Raw genomic sequence first — 23,201 nt, 5'->3', positions numbered from 1 at the left:
GGTGGTCCCAGTATTTATTGAGAAATTAGAGGAGTGTGTGCGTGTGGGGTATCGGTCATATACGTGAAAAAAATATGGAAAATTATGATTGCTTACAGGTTAACGATGATGCTGAAGTGAATTTTAGTTATAAATATTACAATTTCTCATTTTCTCTTTGTTTCAGAACTTCATTCGGTTTTTCTTCTTCTACAGTGCTTTGAATTAACTTAAAGTTTTCCAAAGACTTCTATTTTTTCTTTTCAACTTAAAATTACTTCTTCTAATAAATTAAATTTTATTTTCACTTCTTTCTTGTTTCTTCTTAACACTTTTGATGAGCTTGAATGTTTCCCAAAGGTTCTTTTTGATGGACAAACGTTAAATAACTAAGCGTGCAATATTGATTATGGCTCAGTCTCATATACAAGAAATGAATGCAACTATAAATTAAGAATGTTATTCAGGAAGAACATCAGTTTATTTGCAATATTTGTTGAATTGAGGATCAACAACTTATGCTTATTATGAAGGCTCAAAGTTCAATATCACATATGAACCATGGGTCAGCGAACTGTAGCACACGTCACACATTCTATGACAAAAATAAATAATATTTTTTTTCTTTTTCTATTTATACAATATGTGCTGAGATACGGCTGGTTGAAGATAACTTTCCTATATGTTAAAAAGTGAAATACATGAATTAAGAGTAAATTTTAAGTTTTAGAGAAAACTGTATTTTTTTGAATAGTTTGAAGTAAAAATGAGTTGAAGTCGTTAATATGAAGTGAAAAGTAGTACAATAATTTTTCCTTGAAAATTGTTATGAAAACTGTTAAAATTTTTGATAATAGTAGAATTGAGGACAATCCTAATCGTTTCGATTTATCATAATCTTATTCTTTTAAAAATCTAATTAAATGTGGTTATTACGGATTGATTCAATTTCAATAATACTAGTTTCAAGGACAATATTATAGCGCAATTTAAAAATTTCAAGGTAAAGAACAGAGAATAATTCTTTATTTGTTAGAAACGAAATCATTTTCACTAAACTCGGTAACTAGCTCTATAATTTAGCCACCCCTGGATTTTTTTCCTAATTTTCATCCTCAATGTTTCCTTATCATTTTGCTGGATATTAGTAGACATAAAAACTTATCGCTAAGTGATACTTTAACTTCATTAAAATCAGTTCACAAAGTGTTTTGAATATTTGAAACATATTTACTGCTAAAAAAGGGTGAAGTAGAAGGTATTTTTAAGAGGTAGCTAAACGATAATTATCAACGACCTCTTTCTAAGATTCCAATGGTTGTATTCACCAAAGGGTTGATGTAATTTAACTGGAACTCGGCCTACAAATTTTCTTCTAAAAATAAGTGTGACCTGGCTTTGCATAAATTTGAATTTTCTATGGGATCAAAATATAGTCGCGGTGTTCCTTTTTTGGGCTTGATTTCTCCCATATTTAAAGCAACATATTCATGTGCATATTCGAATTTTATTTTATTTTTTCGGTTCAAGCAAAATATGAATCTACATATAGAAAAAACATTCACATCAATTTGAGCTATTAATATCAATTTCAAGTACTTACAATTATAATATTTGAAAAGCATGTAAAAATTTTATTTTCATTTATAATATGCAAATCAGTTTGATGGACCTTTTGGGGAAATTTATGCTCTTCGGAATCGCTATAGAATTTTTTTGGTAACTAGCACTGGTTCAGCAATAGGAAAAAAAACTATACTTTAATAACTCCTATTGATGAGTCAGCGCAAGTTACACAAAAAAACTTTTTAACATTATTGTAAAAAGTGAGTATTAGAAATTTGAAAAAAAAATTAATTGCATTTTAAATGGTACAACTTTATATTTAAACTTTAAGTATTTATAATTCATAGTATGAGCTCGAACTTTTTTTCTATTTATGTAGATTAATATTTTGCTTAAGCACCTAAAAAAGAATTTTTTTTGAAATGAATAATCCCAGTTTCTATAAGACAATATAAAAATAATGGGCACTAACCTTTCTGACAGGAGTCAAATTTGAATAGTACACTTTCGGATCGGGTTTCCTGAAATAAATATACACATATTATGTATAGTTTCTACTACCAGCTCAGTTATCTCTCGAAAATAATATTCTAGAAATTTGTTTTAACATGAAAAATAAATTTTTCCTTAGTTGTTACATCTCAAAAATATGTAACAGCTATCAAACAAATTATTCGAAGTAGTATAAAATTTATAAAATAGATAAATTAAAATATTAAAATATAAATTTTACTAAAATTATTTACGTCTTTTTTATCATTGTTTCCCCATTTCTAGTGTTTATGTATGTGAACAATTTCTGAAAATTTTGCCTATGTATTTTATTCCGTTCCAAGAATTTTTCAATATTTCTAATTAAATTTATGTTTTTTGTTATTTCGTGGTTCGTTAATGCAGTTTCATTTATTATTTATTATATTAAGAAGTGGGAAATGAAAAATAACGTTAAGATGGTTATTTAGTTATTTATTAGTAGTTGAGTTCCATGAAAAATTGTAAATGTGAAAAACTCAATTTTGATTTTAATTTATTTTGTAAGATTTTATGTGTACTTTTTCTCTTATTTCTTTTCAAGTTTAACTAATTTATCTTATCAGACTGGTTGTTCTTAAGTAATTTTTATATTTGTTGTTCTTAAGAAACATATTTGCCAACATTACTAATGCAAACTGTTGTTTTCAGCGCGAACGATAATGTTTTAAATTTTATGAATGTTTTTATGGTGAAGTTGAGGAATTGCCAGTTACTCAACCCATGTTTTTTCCCAGAAACAACAGAAATAAGATAAATAAAGTACACATAAAATCTTACTAAATAAATCAAAAACAAAATTGATGTTTTTCACATGGAACTCAACTCTAGTTTTACCTTAATTTCTAAAAATAACTGTAACAACTAGACTGTATTAATTTTTGTAGCCTTGATAAAGAAATTGAACAATTTCGAAATATTGGCATAGTAAAAAAGAGTTGAACCAAACTAGAGGGGATGGTTATTCTTTAATTGATGTAAGAAGTGATCCGATTCCGTAAACTCAACATGTATACTACTTGAACCCCACGGAAAAGAGGGAAGTTGTTGAAATATTCAAACTTAATAAACTTAACTTCAAACTTAATTAATAATAATTTATTCTTTTCACAATTTTCCCTCTTCTTGGTTGAGTTCTAAGGAGTAAGCAGATTGAGGCCTTATAATCAGTCGAAAAGGATGATTAGTTGCGTTGAGTAGGCAGATTTGTTTATTTTCCTTCTAAAATAGAAAACTTAGTGGCGCTGTTATATCTTTAAAAATATCGACCTATTTTCCAAAAATGAAAAAAAAATACAGTAACTTAAAGGAATTTACTCCTTCCGTTTTTTTATCGTTTTTTCTTAATAACTAGTAGTTTGGTGAAGACATTAGACCTTCCACAGTGTCCTACCCATTTAACAGTAACGGGTATTGGTTATAATTCGTCAGAGGTATGTAATAAAAACTTTGCATTATCAATTTCATGCAACCTTCATTGTTAATTGATTACAAGTAGACTTCCATTTCCACTTCAATAAAAAGTGAAGAAAAACGAATTAACAGTTTACGAGAGGAAAAGTTTCGAATTTAATCAGGGCCGGATTAAGCTAGGGGCTTGGGGAGGCTATAGCCTCGGGACCCAGGTCAAAGAGGGCCCCATCATTTGGAAATCATTCTGTATTTTTTGATGTGTTGATACCACAAATCTAACGTATTGATATTAGTTTGTGAATTTTTCCAGGTTTTCGAATTCCTTAAGGGAGCCCAGTCATTATTTTAGCCCCGGGCCTTATAAATCTTAATCCGGCCCTGAATTTAATACTTGATAAGCTTAATTATTTGATAATAAAATCAACTAAACCAATCTTCAATTAAATTTGAATTGATTGTGCTGTGAGTGAAGATCAAAAAAAGCAAAGTTGGTCGAACGAAAAAGTGACTCCAATCAACTTTTTTGAAATCTAGACTCACAGAACAAGAGCCAAGCAATTCTCACAAAATTTTATTTAAAAAACTTTCCATTCGGAGTGCTAATAAGAAATATAGTATATTTTCCTATACTGTAGTTATTTATTCAAATTCTTAAACGCAATCGTCACCAACCAATCAGCGCGAGTGAAAGTAAATCAAGAATTACGATCAATAACTCTAGGCATTATATTTATTCTACAAGATAATCAGATAATTATCTTACCTATTTTGTTCCTTGTCGCAATTTTTAGTTGTTACTGATCGAGAATCTGAAGGAAAATTTGTTCGTGTCCAGACTTTTTCATTTGATAATACTCTAGGAAATGTTCCTCTTGTAGCAACTTCAGATGCGTCTCTTGTATTTATTGAAATCGATCCAGATGCTGGAATATGACATATATAAAATTCGAATGTACAGAAAAATTTCTAAAATCGCAACTCAATCTAGAATAGTGTTGCCGCTTGGACATGTGAGTAGAATGTAGTGGAAAATATGGAGTTGGAGAAACGTAATGTAGGAGATATGATACAGCTAGAAAGGATTGTTAAAATATTAAATTGAATACGTGGACAGTCTAAAGAAAGTTTTTGTGTTAAAATGATCTCATATTAACTTCATATGATCTATCTCCTTTGGTAAAAATTTAAGATATAATAATTTAAGATACGGTACGATATAGGATTGAGCAACGTTCTGGAGAATAATTACAGTAATAAGGATCTGACCATTACTTATGCTGACTTTATTTCGCCTTGAATATTGAATTGATTACATATCCTCAGAAGAACTTGATGCTGAGCCACAAATGCAAGATGTCGATCCAGTGTCTGCTGGATCTATCCAGCAGACACTAATTGACAACATCCGATTTTCAATTGCAACTCATCAGTCAGTTATATCAAGCTGAGCTCGCCGGTAAAGTGAAATAAGATTTTATAGATGCAGGAAGTGCGTACATATATTTTTATGTAGTTTCCACAATCTTCAAAATAATAATTCTGAAAAAACTGCCTGATTCAATTTAATATTTATTTCGTCATCTAGCCTGAACTATAGTTGTTTTTTTTATTTAGAAACAAAATATAGGTGAATATAGAAACTATTTAAAAATACAGTGTACATTGATGTATTTGTTGATAATGAAATGAAAATTAATTTTCAGTGAGCAAAAGATAAAAACTATCATGCCTTATGAAAATGATGTTGAACATGGATTAATCGTGGTTTATAAAAACTAGTATTATATTTGATTGGTAATGTAGACAATGAAACAAATTTTAAACACACCAATATCTACTGTTACCAGTCCAAGGTGTGAAGGAATTTTTTTCAAAATAAAGTTATAAAATTTCAAACATACAGGTATAACTTTTTTGGTACTCTATACTCTATAAACTATTTAATTTCAAACTAAATTTAAATAATTTCCACAGTAAATACAAATGATTACACTTGGCTTCCAAATCCATTGTAGATAAAACTAAAATAATAATTTACATATTTTGTTAAAAGTCAATCAGAAACAGGAAAGTACTTCGCTAACTACTCTATCTACAATTTAAGGTGACAACTAGCTTCGCGCATTTATTATGACAGGATAAGCATGGGTCAGATGTCAATCGGAAAAGTTAGGTTTCCCCAAGTTATCCGACTCCTAGTTTTTCAAATAAAAGAATTAATAGAATTTTAAATTTTTCTTTTACAACATAAAAATTTTCATTGATTTTTTGCAAATATTAGATGCACTAAAGAAGTATTATACAAAATATTCACAGTGATTTATATAATGAAATATGACAAATTAAAAATTTTCAAAAATTTCACGTATTTTAAAAGACACTAACACGATTATTTTAACGAATGACCCTCACTATAACTAACACTAAATTTATTATTATTATTATTCAAATTGACGTTGATAGGAATATTGATTCAATTTTGAATTTTATGAGTTTGAAAATTTATACAAGCATTAATACTATCCAAAACCGCCGAAAATCTTAATTAATTATTTCCCAGACGATGAATACATAAGTATTCGAAAGTTCGGAAAATATATTAAAGTTAGTCCACTTTGGTATTTCCTTGCCACATTCCCAATAAGAAACCGCTCATAATATAGCTGGCAAAGACTTCTTTACAATTTATATATAAACTCGTGGCCATAAATAAGTCTTGTATCATTCTCAGGGAGCCGTTCCAAGGAGGATCTATTATGTTTTGGGGAGGAAGTTGTTTTGATGCCCGCTTTTAACGCAGCAAGATACATAACTGAAATTTTTGAAAATCACGTCGTTCCATTTATTGGCGATGATTTTCTTCCTCAGACTTACTACTGCTAGAATGCATTTTTAAAAACTAGCACCACATAAATTAAAATTATAGAAATATAATTTCACTCGTCCGAGCTCTGTTGCCAACTTAAACTGACTATCAACGAAGAGTGCGGACTGAAGTTGCATACATGGCCCTCCTGTGTGCAGACTCCAGTTGCAAACAGGTTGCACAACTCCGATTGTACGATTCCTATTACGCGTTGCGTAGTCGAATTGCAAACTCAAATCTTAGTCGTCCAACTTCAATTGAATTCTCGATCAGTGTAGTGGACTCTTAAGCTAGTTAGAATAAAGAATAAAAAGTACTATTTTTCCGCGCTACTACGTTACTATCGCGATATTGTTGGAAGTTTAGGAATAACATTATTCTGCGCTCCTGTGTGCGGACTCCAGTTGCAAACAGGTTGCACAACTCCTATTGCAAGTTGCCTAGTCGAATTGCAAACCCAAATTGCAAATGAGTCGACCCGTGTGCGGAGGGCCTATCTCTACACTGTCTTAGTCGTCTAACTTCAATTAAATTCGCGATCAGTGTAGTGGACTCTTAAGCTAGTTAGAATAAAGAATAAAAAGTACTATTTTTCCGCGTTACTACGCTACTATCACGATATTGTTGGAAGTTTAGGAATAACATTATTCTGCGCGAGAGAAATTTCTCAAAAGCAATCAAATGACGCATCAGTTTTCTGTTATATTTGTTATATATTGTTAATTATGCAGTTACTAACTATTCCAAAAATAGTATTTTTCAATAATTTACCTGTATTTTGGTTGCCCTTTAATTCAGAAGAATCACAATTTGCGTCTGTTAAATCTACCAATATATTATTACCTTCCTGCAACTGGGTAGCTAGCGTCGTTGTAATTTGATTGTCCGATGGTGCACTTGATAATAAATCCCACTGTCGCAATTTTTCTCTGTCGAATATAAAACTACCTTCTTTTTTAAGTTTATTCTCTGTGTTTTGAGTATCTGGTTTGCTATGCTCTTTGTGTTTATCCGGTGCTCTAAAATTGTCGTTAACGTATGTAACACTACGACTAATACCTCTGAGTGATTTTATCGTGTCTATAGTATCTAAATCTTCCATGGATTTCGTGTGGCGTTGACTAGCAGATCTTAGTTGTTCGCTCCAGATTGAATCCTCCTCCCATAAATAACTGCCTTCTGATGTGTTCTCTGGTTCTCTGCATACATAAACTTTGTTTTCTGTCATATTATTTGTAAAGCTGCTATTTTTTTGCAAAACATTTTCTAATAAACCTTCCAACGAATGCGATCTTCTAACTCTTGTTTTGGTAAAGACGGTAATGTCGGATGAAAATTTGTTACTCTTTCTTTTCACTAACAAATTTCGTGCTTCGTCAGAATTATGTCTAGATTTACTTTTTTGCAAACTATCAGATTCATAAATATTTTTGTTGTCTATATGTCCTGGTTTATCGGTAAGATTTAAGAAGTCTACTGATGCTGATCTCGCTTCAGCTGCGAGTCTAGAAGTATTATCGTATGATGAAACTCGTAGATTTCCTTTTATAGGGTTTTTTATATGACCAATATCTCTTTTATTACTTTTTGTGGCATTTCTCTGATTATTTAAGGTTAAGGGGAGTGACTGCGAATCAGTCACATTTATAGATAAATCGGAATAATAATACGGAGCCAATGTTTGTAATAAAGTATTAGGCGAGTACACTGATGAGGAGACGTCCACTTCTACAATGGGTGTAGACCTATTCGAATTTAATATCAAACTACTTATATCAGCCGAGGTTGACGTACTACTTCTAGGTCGGTCTATTTGTTGCTTTCCGACAAAGTCCATCAACTCCTCTACTGATTTATTTGTGCTTTTTTCAATTGGAAAATCTGGGAAGCGAGGAATCATCAAATTTTCATATTGATGGAATCTTGATGGGTTTACGTTATCGCTATTGCTAGAAAGGTGTGTTGAATTATCTACAGTATCACAGCTTATATTACTTATATCAGAACAAAGCTCTTTTAAGATGGGTCTCGATTTAACATAATCCACTGGTTGTTGATTAGATATTGTATCTTCATCGGTATCACTGTTACAAATTTTGCTAATAGTTTCATCGCCTTTTAAAGGGATGTTATTCAAACTTTTTGGTCGACTGGATTTCTTTTTAATGAATCTTCTTCCATTTACACTAATTGATGAGCTCGACAAAGTATTTATTCCCATTTTTTCATCATTTTTCACGGCCAGCTTGATATATTCGCCTCCACTAAGATCGTCTAACGGCTGCGGTGAAGGAGGAATAATAGGTAGAGGTGACACTAATTCGGTATCGGAGCTATCTTGTAATTCAATGTTCATTTGCATTGTCCTTAGGTAGTAAGATGCCGGTCTAAATGTGTCCGATAAGCTAAATCTTGGTTGGTTGGGAGTACCTAAAGAATCTAAATCTTTAGATGCTTCATCATCGGCATCAGAACTATCTGATGTGGCAGCTGTACTTTTATTAGGATTTAGTATTATATCAGGCAGTATTTTATTATTGGTGGTTTGATCCGGAATTTCTAATTCCATATAGAGTGGTTCTGTTTTGTTGTCATTGAATACTACTGACTTTTCTGTTTCCTTGGTATTCAAACTAGAATCTAAAAGATATCCTGAAACATTTTTAGTCATTTCCACATAATGATTTTCATCCGTTTTGGATTTATCTACATTCATATCGCATTCACTGTGTCTGCTACGTGAAATCAAGATATTTTTGTTAGGAGACATTGGGATGTAGTTTTCTTCCAAAGCATTATGAGGCTGTTCGACATTTTCTTCTGAATTTTCTGTATCTTTATTGCCTTCAAGTTCGACATATGAATGAGAGGCTAAATCATCTTGTTTTTCTCGATGTTTCAATTGAAGATTTGCTATATGCTCAAGGTCTTGCTTTGTAAATTTTTTGAAATGTTGCGAAAAATCATCTTGGTTGTAAGAAACTAATAAATTTTCAAAGATATTTGTGTAGGATGTTTCACGCAGTTCAAGATGACATTGAGGCTTTACAAAATCAGTGGAGGTAATATGAGTAGTGGTAGAGGTGGATTGTGCAGGTGTAGGTCGCTCATTGTCCAAGATCCCTCCTGCCTGTGACTGAACAATTTCTTTGCTTCTCTTCTCATTTTCTAAACCAACCATAAAAAAATTTATACATTTTTACTTATCCGCAACCCTTATTCAGTTAGTAATAAGTTATTCATTCATGTTATTTGTAAAAAATGTTAGTCAAAAGATAATACATGTTTCCAAACCGCTGGAGGCAGGAAGGACCTTCTGAGATTACACTAAGAAAACCAGCACCCACAGCACATTCTTATACTACTTAGAAAAAATTCTGAGGTATAAAATGCTAAAGATTAGAAGCAAAATATTATCTACGGCACTTATATATTATTGTAAACACTGTTATACATAACAGTCAGTATGTGGAAACTCAAAAAAAAACTTGAAATAAAATTCTTTATTTTCTATCCCCTTTTTTATTCTATTTTTATTTTTAATAACAATTCTTGGCAACATACAAACTATTTTTAATACTCTTCACAAGTACAGTCTAAAAGAGATAAGTAAAGCACCTAAACCTACCCCAATTTTCGGTGGAAATTTCAAATTTAAAACGTGATCTACTTACAAGAATTTATTTCTATTACTTTTCTGTGCGTTAATTCTTCCATGATATCTATTTAGTTTTATAATAGATTTTGCTCATGAGACTTTATAGAAGACAGCCATTCAAGGGGTATAAATAATTTTTGTAGTTCAAAAATTCATAGACAAATTAAACAACCTGTCAGTATCTCATTTACCCACGAGTCTACTTGTGTGGATTCTCCTATCTTTTCTCTTCTATCAAAAATGAATGAAGTGGATGATAAATGAATATTGGATGTTACAATTATTACAAAGCATTGCTCCGATTCTGTAATAATAACTGGAAGTGATTCTGTTTATAGCTGATGAGGCTACCATTTCATTACTTGAGAATAAATATACCTTATTTATTTATTCTCGTCACTTAATTTTTTTCTTATATATGTATGTAGGCATTCTAAATTATATACTTTCCCTACATAAAAGAGTTTCATACAATAGTTGAATTAATCTCAATTCGAGTAACTCTAATCTATACCTGATATTTATTGTCTTGTATTTTACACTCTTCTACTATTAATTTACATTATTTCCAGAATACCTGAAATTGATTATATCTATGTATTAACTCTTTTCTAAGAATATATTGTTCGTTGGAAGGTGAATAAATATTTATAAATATTTATTGCATTTAAGTTTACGATTTTTAAATGTCTGGTAGCATTTACAAGTGTCTAGATTAATTTAATTAATATGTTATCCGAACCATAGGTGTATCGGAAAACTAATGAGATAAGGAAGAATATGGCTTTGATTATGTACGAGGATATATTGAAAAATTCTACTATAGAACCAAACAAAATTTCAATGTCAAAATATTTTATTACTCATCAAATTCTCCTCTTAATTGGATACATTAGTAGAGTGGTCAGTAATGTCGAAAAGTGATCTCCAGTTATTGTTCTACCCTTATCCAAAAAAATCAATCATGATTACTCCATGACAATCCCAAAAAACTGAAGCAAGAACTTTTCCAGCAGATTTTTGGACACGAAACTTCTTAGGTCTTGGAGAACCAGAGTGTCGCCATGTCGCCGTTGTTTTCATATCGAGCACAGACCGAACGCGATACTTCTACATTTGGACGCTTTTGGTAAACATTCAAACATTTGGGGATCCATTTTGCAGCATTTTTCTCATGTCCTAATTAACGTGAGCTATATAATGAACGCGTTCGTATGAAATATTCAGTACTCCAGATATCCGTTTTAGCCCAAATTGACGGTCTGTTAAAATCATGTCATGAACTGCATCGGAGACTGACACAGAAACTGGCCTTTCCGATCGGTCATTATCTTCAATGGAAAATTTACCTCTTTTGAAGCTTGCAGTCCAATTTTTCACGGACGCATACGAAGGACATTGATCACCAAGGGTATTAAGCATACCTTCGTAAATCTTCTTACCTCTTAACCCTTTTAAGTACAGGTACTTGATGATGGCTCGATACTCCAATTTTTCGATTTTCACAATTTCGGTGGGCATCTTTTTTCTTTTAATATATTACCTAACTTTGGTTTACTTTTTGGACGTCAAACTTTACACTGACACTTCTAATAAGTTATTGTTCGTTGCTATGGTAACGCAATATTTTGTTTATGCATGAAACTGGTATAGACTAACTAGATATCAATACATCCTCGTAATATTAAAATTGACGGTCAATTTATTTGGACTAGTGTGAGCTATTATGGACAACAAAACAATGATGGTAAGATTACGAGTAGTATCACACAAATAAATGACCCAAAGATGATTCAAATATTTAGTTGAAGTTCAGAGCTGTAGATGGATCTGCCAGTAGATATCAAGTTGGCAAATTTGACACAAAACTGGATAATTTAATACTGGTATAAATTGTACAGTTTCTCTTGATGATTCATGATTGCTGGATTCTGGTCATGTTTTTGTATTCTTTTGATTATGTATAGTGTTATAGTTTATTTCAGAAATATAGTATAATATAGCTAGACCCATTGTAGCATCAATTAACTCCCCCATCGAACCCCTTACAAATTGGTTAATTGAAATTTTGACTAAATATTATGATTATCACGAGGATTATTATATAAAAGACTCCTTTGAAATCAAAGAAACTTATAATAATATGATATTACCACCGAATTATGTATTGTTTTAGTTTATTTCAGAAAGGTAAAGAGTAATAAAACCTCATTAGGTATGCAAAGGCACCACAGAGTGACCAAACGAATATTTAATCCACTTTCATAGTTAGGCATTGATTTTATTGTAAATTTGTTTTTATCAAGTACAGATAGTACCACCCGGGTTGGGGTCAATATATGGGGGTTTAGCCTATTGTTATCCATTCACAAACACTGAAAATAGTGTGCCAAAGGCGTGCCGGTAGGATACTCGTAAAAAGGAAAGAATTTTAATTTAACAGAATAAAAATTAGGCATTATTGTACATAGTATTAGGTACACTTATTTTTTATTGAACGGTATACAAAAAATTCATTATACAGAAATTAAATTATAAAAAATCATAATATTCTTCGTCATCTCAGAAACTGCCATCTCCTCTTGACGTTATAATTAACGAGTCGAAGATCCCACATTTTCTCCTCTTCTTTAATGACAATAATTTCGGCCGTAAGTAGATAGTAGTCGTTTAAATGGAATTCCGAGCATTTAACTGGATTTGTTGGGCTATTTGTATCGGCTCGTCTGTAAAATTGACAAGTTCTGTCCATACTAAACTATCAGCTGCTGTAGATAAGCTTTCTTTAAAAATAGCTCCTTGTATCTGTGATGAGTTCAGAATCGGTAAAATTGAGTTCAGCTTGAAGGAGTTTGGGCCTATTGAACCATCGAAGCTTTTCTGGCATTTAAAAAGGTAGAATTTGAAATTTCCTTTCTTTGGAATTCGTGGAATATGGTTATGTCAGCGCAATAATCTTTGGCATGTCTTGGAAGATGGAGGTTACGATGAAGGGTTCGGGTTTCAATTTATTAGGAAAATCTCACATGTGGTATTGGGATTAAGGAAATATTTGGGAGGGCCGGTGTCTATAAAGAGTTTAAGGATATTTGAGATAGTTAAGTAGGGTAGTTCTCTTCTATTGTGGTTTTCTAAATATTAATAGTTGTAAGTAGTTTCCTCTTCAAATCTGTTAATGTCATAATCATAATTCTCATTAACATATTCGATAATTGTTTGTATGCTTGAGGTATTTCAAAACTATTGTTCCAACTATTTTGTTATTGAGGTCTACTGTATTGTAGGATCTTCATAGGAAATCTTGACGTTCCAGGCAATACTTTTTGATGTTGTGAAGTTAATTGTTGACCTATGCTGGTGGTCTAGGCCTTAGTTGTTGATGTTGAGGCTGCTAATGTGGTTTGAAGGGTGAAGGTTGCCATTGCGGTCTGAAGGTCAACGGATACAATTGCAAAGACATACGGTGTGTTGGTAACTTCTGTTGGTGATTATTGCTTGTATGTCTGCTGGTTGTTGGTTGGGTATTTATCGTTTTCTGGAGATATCTAATATTTTTCTCGTGGATATAGTGCATTGCCGTTGATAGGTCATTAGGTCGCCTTACTGTGATGGTAGATCCCAAGAGTTCCCGAAGTTCTGCTAGAAAAGTCGGTAATGCTTTTTGTTTGGAAAAAGCTCTTCTTAGTTGCCTTTATATTAATACGCTGTTGTGAAGTTGATATTGTATTTAGTACACCCATCACTTCACGTAATATTGCTGTGGGGATTCAATGTCTCCTTCACGTATATTTACTAAGTCTCGTATAAGAGAGTTCTCATTACGTTGGTTTAGCTATTCTTGTCAGAATATTTAAGATTCCTTAAAAAAAGAGATGATTTTGGAAGCTTTGGTGGTTGTTACTGTCCCGAAAATGGCTTAGCAGAAAGTTGGATGTATTTATGAAATTGTAAAACTCGTTGGGATTTCCATCGTTAGAGGAAAATATATCTAGGTGTTTTGTATTGAATTAGAAGTTTGGGTGCGTCAAAATTTAGAATCAGTGGTATTAGAATTGATTGAGGAGTGTGTGCGTGAAGTGTATCGTGCATATAGGTAAAATAATTTGGAAAGCTATGATTTCTTACTGACTAAAGATGATGCTGGAGTGCATTTCGGTGATAACTATTACAATATTCTATTTTCTCTTCGTTTAAAAACTTCTGGATCAACTTCACTCAGTTTTCCAAAGGTTTTTCTTATTCTACTTTCTCATATTACAGTGCTTTGAATTAACTTTAAAGTTTTCCAAAGGATTCTATTTTTTCTTCTTAACTTATGATTACTTCTAACACATTATATACTATTATATACTAATATTAGTACTAACAATTGAATTTGATGTTCTTAAACCGTAATAGGTAAGTCAGAGACCTCCTAAAATTGGTATCTGGTATCAGGGTTATCCATTTAAAATGTTGACCGATGACTTCATATCACAAAAAACGTGGTATAAACAGCAAATACCATTTTTCATGAGTCATAATTAAACCACAAATTCCGTGTTTCGCCCTTTTTGCCCGATCCTGTATATTAAGCATAATAAGGCACAATTTCGATAACACTGTTATATCAGGGCAATTGTACTAAATAAACTCAAAACGACAACCTCATATTTTTGCATAATATTTTTAGTAGTGAGTGATGATATATATCGAGCACATTTAAGATGTTTTTTTTCCAAGAATTTCAGCAACAGGATGGGCATACCAGCCTTACTACAGAATCCAGCATATAGGTCATTTCAAAAAATGTTTTTGAATTTCAGATTGCTCAAATTTGTTGAAGCTTTTAATATAAGATTTTGTTACGTTACACAGTCAAGATATGAATACGTTAATGTGAAAATCTTGGTAAATCAATCATCTGTACGGACAAAATTTAATTCTAGCTAACGTAATATGATGCATTACCTCCAGAATCGATTAAATTGAAATAATTTTTTTTTCTGTATAAAAGGTGGACGGAAATTTGAAACTCATTTCATTTTTCATTCAAATGGTATTTTATAAGACAAATAAAATCTTCCCTTGTATTAAATCTTTAAAAAATGTGAGCAATACGAATTCGGTATGTTTGTTTGGTATATAACATAATTTGAGATGATTTCCAAATAAGGACTTCAACAAAAATTTTTGATATCTTTTAAAATAACGCATATAACGAACTTAGTCGTGAGGTTGGTGCAGCCTGTATATATTTAGCTTTTATTATCCAAAAGAGCATTTCTCTAAAATTACTAGAAGTGTTAGACAGAAATAATATTTGAAAGCTTGAATAAAAATTTGGAGGTCTTTATGTCTGGTTAAGAAGTGGTTGCATTAATAATATTTTGTTAATTTACAAAAATTATTAGTGTAGGTTTTAGTACCTGGCGTATCTATGCACATTCATTGTTATAATAAGCATGTATAATTGAAATAGAAACATGTATATACATTTGAATGATATTGTGCATTAGAGGTAATCTAAATACAAGTACCCACATACCTTCGTCATCTGAAGAATAACTATTGTACTGAGTTGAACTTTTAGATTGATCTTCGTCCATGTATAATTCGGACTGCTTCGAATTTCTACAGTATTTATAATTATCACGATTATTATAAATGTCGTTTTTAGCACGGTAAGCAACATTTCCTTGGATTTTTCTATTTAAAGGTGATTGCAACATACGCTGTTTCCATTCCAAAAGCCTTCTAATCGACTCTTCTCTCTACAAAATTTTTGCAAAATTTACTACATATGGTTAATATACAAAATTTTTAAGGAATAAAAGAGGGAAAAGTAAATGATTATTCAAATCATATTTCTTCTAATTCCTACAATTTAATAAGTTCATATTTAAATAATTACCTTCCTTTCTCTATCTCTATTAATGCTTCTAATGCTGTCAACAGATGATCGATCTACTTGGGAAGGTGTCTGAGGTAATCTAGCACTAGCTGACCTAGTAATGAGGTCGTACTCCGCACTACGGCAATTTCCAAACATATAATCTGAGCTGAGCGAATCACATTCTATAAAAAGTTTTGTATCTATGTCAGTGCTAAATTCTTTTGAGATACTATCATCACTTAATACGCTCTTACTTCTTACTGGTTGGGATTTGTGCATATCGTTTACTTGCATTTTGTTGTTTTCAGGTATATGATTATGTGCTTGAAGTCTGCCTACAAAAGGATAGGTGTTTTCATGAGTTGGACACGTAATTGACTCATTCATATTATAAATTATTTCGTTATTATGTTTAATAGGTTTATTTTGCAGATATTGAGCCGATTTTCTCATTTTTTCGGCGTATCTCTCCTTTGAATAAAAATAGTTATGGTTATCAGTTGAATTAGCATTTATTTCTAAGCTAGATTTAGGGCGTGGTCGTTGTTTAAGTGGCGTTAAATCATCTTGTAACTTGTGATTTAATTCGTATTCTAAAAAGTCGGCGCTATGGGGTCTCACGATATTGACATCTGAATTTTTTCTCATTTGAGGAGCGGCACATTGTATATTTTTGGTTGGTCCAACCATGTTTACTGGTGTATAATAACGATGAATGGGAATTACTGGTAGCAGATTATTTCTTTTAACAATATTACTATGGCCTACAGGACTAACAGGTCTTCTATACATTGTTTGTTGTTCACTATACACATCTTCGTAATCTGTGGAAAACAGATGGCTTAATTTTGATCTTCCATAAGTATCTGGGGTTCTTCGTTCAAAATCGTGATTAGCCTGTAATAAATTGAAACAGTATTTCAAATTTCTCAGTTCGTTTCATCTATATTTTAATATTTAGTTCACATTAGAGGCAAAGTCAAAGTAGTCAAAATAAGGATGAAATCAACTTAGAACTTTGTTCTAATAAGAAAAAAATTTTTTTTTCCTTGGTCCCTATATCTCAAATATATAGCAGTAATCCATAAAATTATTTGTAGTTTTATTAGAATTTACAAAATAGAAATTTGACTTAAACCATTTAGATCTTTTTATCATTTATAATTATCATTTATGAATGTGAACCATTTCTAAAAATTCTCTTTTTCGTGTATTAGATTCCGTTTGAAGAATTTTTGAATCTTTATAATTGAATTTATGTTTTTTTGATATTTCATGGTTCGTTAATGCGGTTCTATTGATGACCTCTTAATCTATTTTCTAAATACTGAGATGTTTGCCCAATGTAGAAAGCGTCACAATTAGTACAAGGCACTTGATATATTACTTCTTTTGTTTTTTGATGTTTTAGATTTTAATTTAGTGAAATATTTGGATAATGTATTATGTCCTCTATGACTTATACTAATATCATATTTATTGAAATAATTCGATTATTGTTGGGAAAGTCCTTGTATATATGACAAGGGAAAATGTATTATGTTTTGATGTTTCGTTTCTGTTTTGTTTTTAAATTGATTGCAGTATCTGTTTATCTTTTTCTTGTATATGTTATTTATAATTTTTTCCTGATAATTATTTTCTTTCAATGCAGTTTTTGCTTTTTGAATAGCTAAGCATCTAGGATCTGATAGTTAGATAGATCCATCAGCCAAACTTATTATCACTGATCTTTTTTGTGACATAGGATGACACGAATTGAAGTTTAAATATTTTGAGGACTAAGTTGGTTTCGTATACCATTCTGTTCTTATGTTATTGTTAATTTTATATAATGTGAGATCAAGAAAATTGATTTTATTATTTTGCTAACCTCGATTGTGAATTGAAGTTTTTTATGATAAGAATTGAATTTTCTATTTATGTTTTCAATTTGATTCTTTGGTACAGCAGTAATGCAATCATCTACATATCGAAAAAACAATGGAATATATAGAATATATAGAGGATATATAGATGCATTTATATATCAAAAGGTCCAAGAAATAAGAAATTAAAGATATATATATATATATATATATATATATATATATATATATAATATTAGTAACTAATACTTTAACAATAATAACAAAACATTTTATGGTAATATTGAAATATTGTCAGTAATTGAAACAGTATTGATTACAGTATAATTTTTGTATTAAATAGTCAAATGCATCAAGAACTTTGAAGGCCCTCTATAAAAATTATCCATCGGCCACAACGGTGGAGAGAATTCTTCAGTATTGAACCAGATGTAGTCGTTTGTCATAAAAAGTACTCTTTCCTTAATGAACTTTTTTTGGGAACTTGACCAGAGTACGAAAAACCATAAGTTCGATAACGGATTTATGCTTCGCGTAACAATTTCCAATTACTCACCTGAAATTCACCACCAAAAGTAACATACTCCCTATTGTTTTTAGAACTGTAATTGACAGAGGAATAGTTAGCACCAGGTGATTTTTCCAAGGATCCTGGATCTACATAATGAAGAATATATCGGTCTGAAATATCAGAACTGGGAAATATACCATCATTAAGTCGCCTCGGTTTTGGAGGTGCATTGGCGTATAATGGTTGATTAAAAGAGCCGTGATCTTGTAAAATACAGTTTGATGGAGGGAGAGTAAGATGAGATGAAGGCGTTTTTTGATAATTTCCTCCAGGCCACTGACAATTATTATCTACTATTTTCTGTTGAGCAGGTGTATTGTGAATATATGGTTTTTGTTCTCTGTAATAAAAATTATTATTGAGTTAATCAATAGGCTCCGTTCCAATCTTCATATGTTCAATAATTGGATTGGAAAAATGATCAAGCATGGTTTCGAGTTATGTTTCGTTAATCCGAGAAACAAAATATTTCATTAATAATTCATTTTTATTAAGAACAAATAAAACTAAAACCCCACACGATATTTATACGCAATGTCAGAAAACACATAGTTTATAATAAAACCGTTTCAAACGATAGGAAAAAAAGATTTTGGCGTCATTGATTAATTAATGTAGTTTTTGGTAGGTTTGTAAGTGAAAATTCATCGTCATAAACCAACTATATTACAAATAATCAGAAAGTGTGATTTCAACGGTGAAAAACCATACACAAATAGGTAATCTTCGACAATAGACTACAATTTGTAACCTTCAGTTAGTCTACCTCATTAGCGTTATTGTTCATTGTGTTTTGTGTCCAGTTATTTTTGTATTATTTGTTACTTTCTTATACCCCTATTTACTAAATTGGTAATAATCTGCTAAGGCGGTTTAACAGAAACATAAAAAGTTACTTTAGTGCGTAAAAAAATATTATTATTTAAGTTTAGAATTAGACAGTAATCGGAAAAGGTTAAATTAGATGAATATGACGAATAAGGAAATACATCGTAATGGAGTTCGGCTAATTATTCTGCAACAATAGCGGACGAATGAGCAATAAAACTTTGGAATCCCAAAAAACTATAGCCAAAACCTTATTAACCAAAAAAATGTTTCATGGATAAAGTCTATTGCTTCTACTATATTTTGTTTCTGGAGTATAATAGTGTACCCAAGTTTCATCTACAGAGGAAATATCCACTTTAAAATAAACAGACATTCTAATTTTTTTACATAGGTACTAAGCTGAACTTGATATGGATTTATTACACATAGCAAATTGTCGTTAGTTATAAAACCAGTGAACCACGAAATCTTTTTCGGAATTCTAATCCACAATTCCATCATCATATTTTTTGATTATTGGAAAAGTGTGACTTCCATTTTACCTGTGAGATTGCCCAACAGAAATCAGACTTATTTTGAAATTCAAAATGGTTTTTTGTAGGATGTGATAGCTCCAAAATTAATGGAGTTACATAAAAAAAGAATTTTAAAATTTTTTTGTGAATTATAGGATATGAAAAAGTTTCAAATTTTGGCGCATGGAGTTTTTATGTTGATGCTAAGTTGCCTATAGGTACATTTGAGAGTACCAACAGATAATTTATATAGCTCAGTATAAAGCAGCAGTCATTAAGAATTTTTTTTCTATTATATAATATGTTAAGATATTTATGCTACATAAACGAAACCATTTGAATTGAAAAAAAAATTAGAAAAAACTATAATATTGGTGTTTTTTATAAGGAGCGGTTATTACCCCTTAAAAAATTTGCACACCTTGCGACCATGTAGATCTTTATATGGAGGGTAAGATGAGCTTAATTCTAAATTTTCAGGAAAATTGGAGCTGTATTAAAGAATTCGGAGGTTTGACACCATTTTGAGCTTGAAGGCCTGCACTATTCTTATCAAGAGTTTATCTTGCATAGATGTTCTTTAATTATCAGTAAGACTTTTATAATAATTCTGTCTCCAAGATATTATGCATAATGGTCGAATATTTTTAATCAAAACATTTTTAGCTTCAGCATTTATCCATTAATTCATATTTTTGGTCATTTTCTGCATGGGTTATTTCTAATAATCATCTGACTGCAGATATATCGTCAGTATTTGTTGCATCAAATGGTGATTATTTTTGTAGTTTCACTAGAAGAATCACCTTCAGTATCTGAAGAACTTCAGCATTTTATCACTGACCTGCATCTCGTCAGCTAATGAGTTCAGTTTATTTTGTTTACTACACAATTACACAATTTTTCGCCATCCTGGTTATCACTTATTTATTTTATGGCTGACAAGATCAATTTATGTTATTTTAGCATCTGCAAGACATCGATGGCTATTTATTTTTTTTTATCATCTTGAAAATAATGCGATATATATATATATATATATATATATATATATATATATATATAGTATATATATAAATGCATCTAAATGTTCTTGATATTAGGTCTCTTCTGTTTCAAAATTAGTTTTTTTACAGTTTTTAAAAGAAAGATAAATTTTGACGTTTCGACTTTTCTTTAAGTTTTTAGTCTCTCTTTTAAGTCTTTCTTTAAGTCTCAAAATATTATATTGACACTGACAATTTGCTTATTTATATTGATTTATAGATCACCTTCATCATGAATATCAAAATAAGGATAAAATCAACTTAGAACTTTGTTCCAAGAAGAAAAATTAATTTTTCCTTGGTTTCCACATCTCAAATATATTAAATTTATTAGAATTTACAAAATAGAGCTATAATGTATTATGTTATCCAAATATTTCACTAAATTGTACTAATTGTGACGCTGTCTACATAGGGCAAACATCTCAGTATTTAGAAAATAGACTAAGAGGTCATCAATACTTTAAAAAAAAATAGAACTGCATTAACGAACCATGAAATATCAAAAAAAGTTTATAAAGATCCAAAAATTCTTGAAACTGAATCTAATACGAAAAAGGGAATTTTTAGAAATGGTTCACATTCATAAGAACGAATAAGGTATAAATGATAAAAAAGATCGAAATAATTTAAGTAAATTTATAGCACTATTTTATAAATTCTAATAAATTTAATATATTTGAGATGTGGAAACCAAGGAAAAATTAATTTTTCTTATTGGAACAAAGTTCTAAGTTGATTTTATCCTCATTTTGATATTCATGAAGGTGATCTATAGATTAATATAAATAAGCAAATTGTCAGTGTCAATATCATATTTTGATAAAGACTTAAAGAAAAGTTGAAACGTCAAAATTTATGTTTCTTTTAAAAACTATCAAAAAAAAACTAATTTCAAAACAGAAGGGACCTAAAATCAAGAACATTTAGATGCATTAATATATCAAAAGGACTAATATATATATATATATATATATATATATATATATATATATATATATATATATATATATATATATATATATATATATATATATATATATATATATATATATATATACTTCAAGTGGTAACTGCGCGGAGTATTGCTTAGTAAAACATCAAATCCAAGATTTCTCTCCTTTTTATTTAACACTCATCTATGGAACATCTGAATCCTGTTAGGCAAAAAATTTGATAGAGGCATGTGCTGACTAAATTAGTCTAGTATGGAAATGTATAAACCAAAAACTTACATGTTAGTTTGCATCATAGTTGCTAAATTTAAATTATATATCCATTGTTTCATCAGTTCTTGTGAATCTGCAGCTAATATATAAGTTCTCATATTAGCATGTTCACACTTGAAAGCGTATTTTTTTCCAATTTTTTCGTTGGGTCTACACAGAGATACTTTGTATGAAGGTAGCAAAATTGACCCAAGTATTTTCTCTTCTTCAGGACCTACAAACAAATGAAATCTTCAAAGTAGTTCACAACGGAACGTATGAAACAAAACAAAATATTTGGATTGAAAAATAGGGAGGCAAATATTTTATCAGTACATATTTGTGCATTCTACTGTAAATTATTATTCAGAGGTAGTTTCCGTTATTTATATTGGATGAGGGTATATTTTTTGAATAATTTTAGTGAACGAAATAAATCATCAATTGAAATAAAATAAGTTGAACCAAAACTTTATGCGAAGCAAAAAAGTAATTGATGATCCACTATTCAAAACCAACTTCAATACCTGTTACTCCATCTTACATTTGCACATTCCTTGAAAATATTAAAAAAACAAACCTTCTATGATGCTAGAAAGAAGAAATCCCTTTTATGCGCGGTTATTACTTACTACAGTCCTTGCAAGAAACTATATAGCAATTATTCAGAGTTGCTATTTTTAAGGAGTGACTTACACGGAATATCAATTGACGTACAACAATAATTCATTTTTGATAGGAAAACTAACCCATCGTAAGCAAATATCTGTCATTAACAATCTTTGATATCACCCAAACAAAATCTTTTTCGAATCTGAGGATGATGCAGAATAATTCGTCGCTTATTTCAGGATGTTTGCTGTATAATACGAACCAACAGAACATGCAAAAAGCCAACTTACTTTATATATTTAAAAACAGAAAAATAATAACAGTTTGTGTGCCAATCGTAATATTGTCTTTAAGTCGCTGACATATGAATAAATTATGTAAATTATGGAGTATTCGTTATTCATGTGTAAACACTAGGTATTATTTTCGGTGAGTCTCTAAATTATTGTCACACTAACGTGACCTACAAACAATTATAGAGTTTCCTAAGAAAATCACGCTGGTTTATTCTGACATCACAGGTTATCTATAAAATATTTTTGACACGTCATTTCAATGTTATCGTTTCATACAATCGGCTTAACTGATTTTTGTAATATTATATTTCCCGACCTTGCACAAACTTTTCTACTATCATTAATTATCGATACAAAATTACTACT

General features: G+C 30.6%; 1 protein-coding gene across 5 annotated transcripts in view; it reads right to left on the bottom strand.

Moving 5' to 3' along the window:
* Nucleotides 1–23,201, bottom strand: part of LOC130450977 (uncharacterized) — a 49,978-nt gene that overhangs the window by 14,359 nt on the left and 12,418 nt on the right. For all 5 annotated transcript variants that reach the window (XM_056789745.1, XM_056789744.1, XM_056789742.1 and 2 more), the window contains exons 4-10: nucleotides 21,955–22,162; nucleotides 18,313–18,667; nucleotides 15,907–16,785; nucleotides 15,541–15,766; nucleotides 7,127–9,523; nucleotides 4,253–4,412; nucleotides 2,018–2,066 (exon numbers count right to left, since the gene is read on the bottom strand). In XM_056789745.1, the coding sequence (XP_056645723.1) occupies nucleotides 2,018–2,066; nucleotides 4,253–4,412; nucleotides 7,127–9,523; nucleotides 15,541–15,766; nucleotides 15,907–16,785; nucleotides 18,313–18,667; nucleotides 21,955–22,162 (4,274 nt within the window). The remainder of the gene's footprint in view (nucleotides 1–2,017; nucleotides 2,067–4,252; nucleotides 4,413–7,126; nucleotides 9,524–15,540; nucleotides 15,767–15,906; nucleotides 16,786–18,312; nucleotides 18,668–21,954; nucleotides 22,163–23,201) is intronic.

Source organism: Diorhabda sublineata, chromosome X (genome assembly GCF_026230105.1).
Source record: "Diorhabda sublineata isolate icDioSubl1.1 chromosome X, icDioSubl1.1, whole genome shotgun sequence".
Lineage (NCBI taxonomy): Eukaryota > Metazoa > Arthropoda > Insecta > Coleoptera > Chrysomelidae > Diorhabda > Diorhabda sublineata.
Note: the sequence above shows the minus strand (reverse complement) of the source record. Positions and strands in the feature narration are given on the sequence as shown.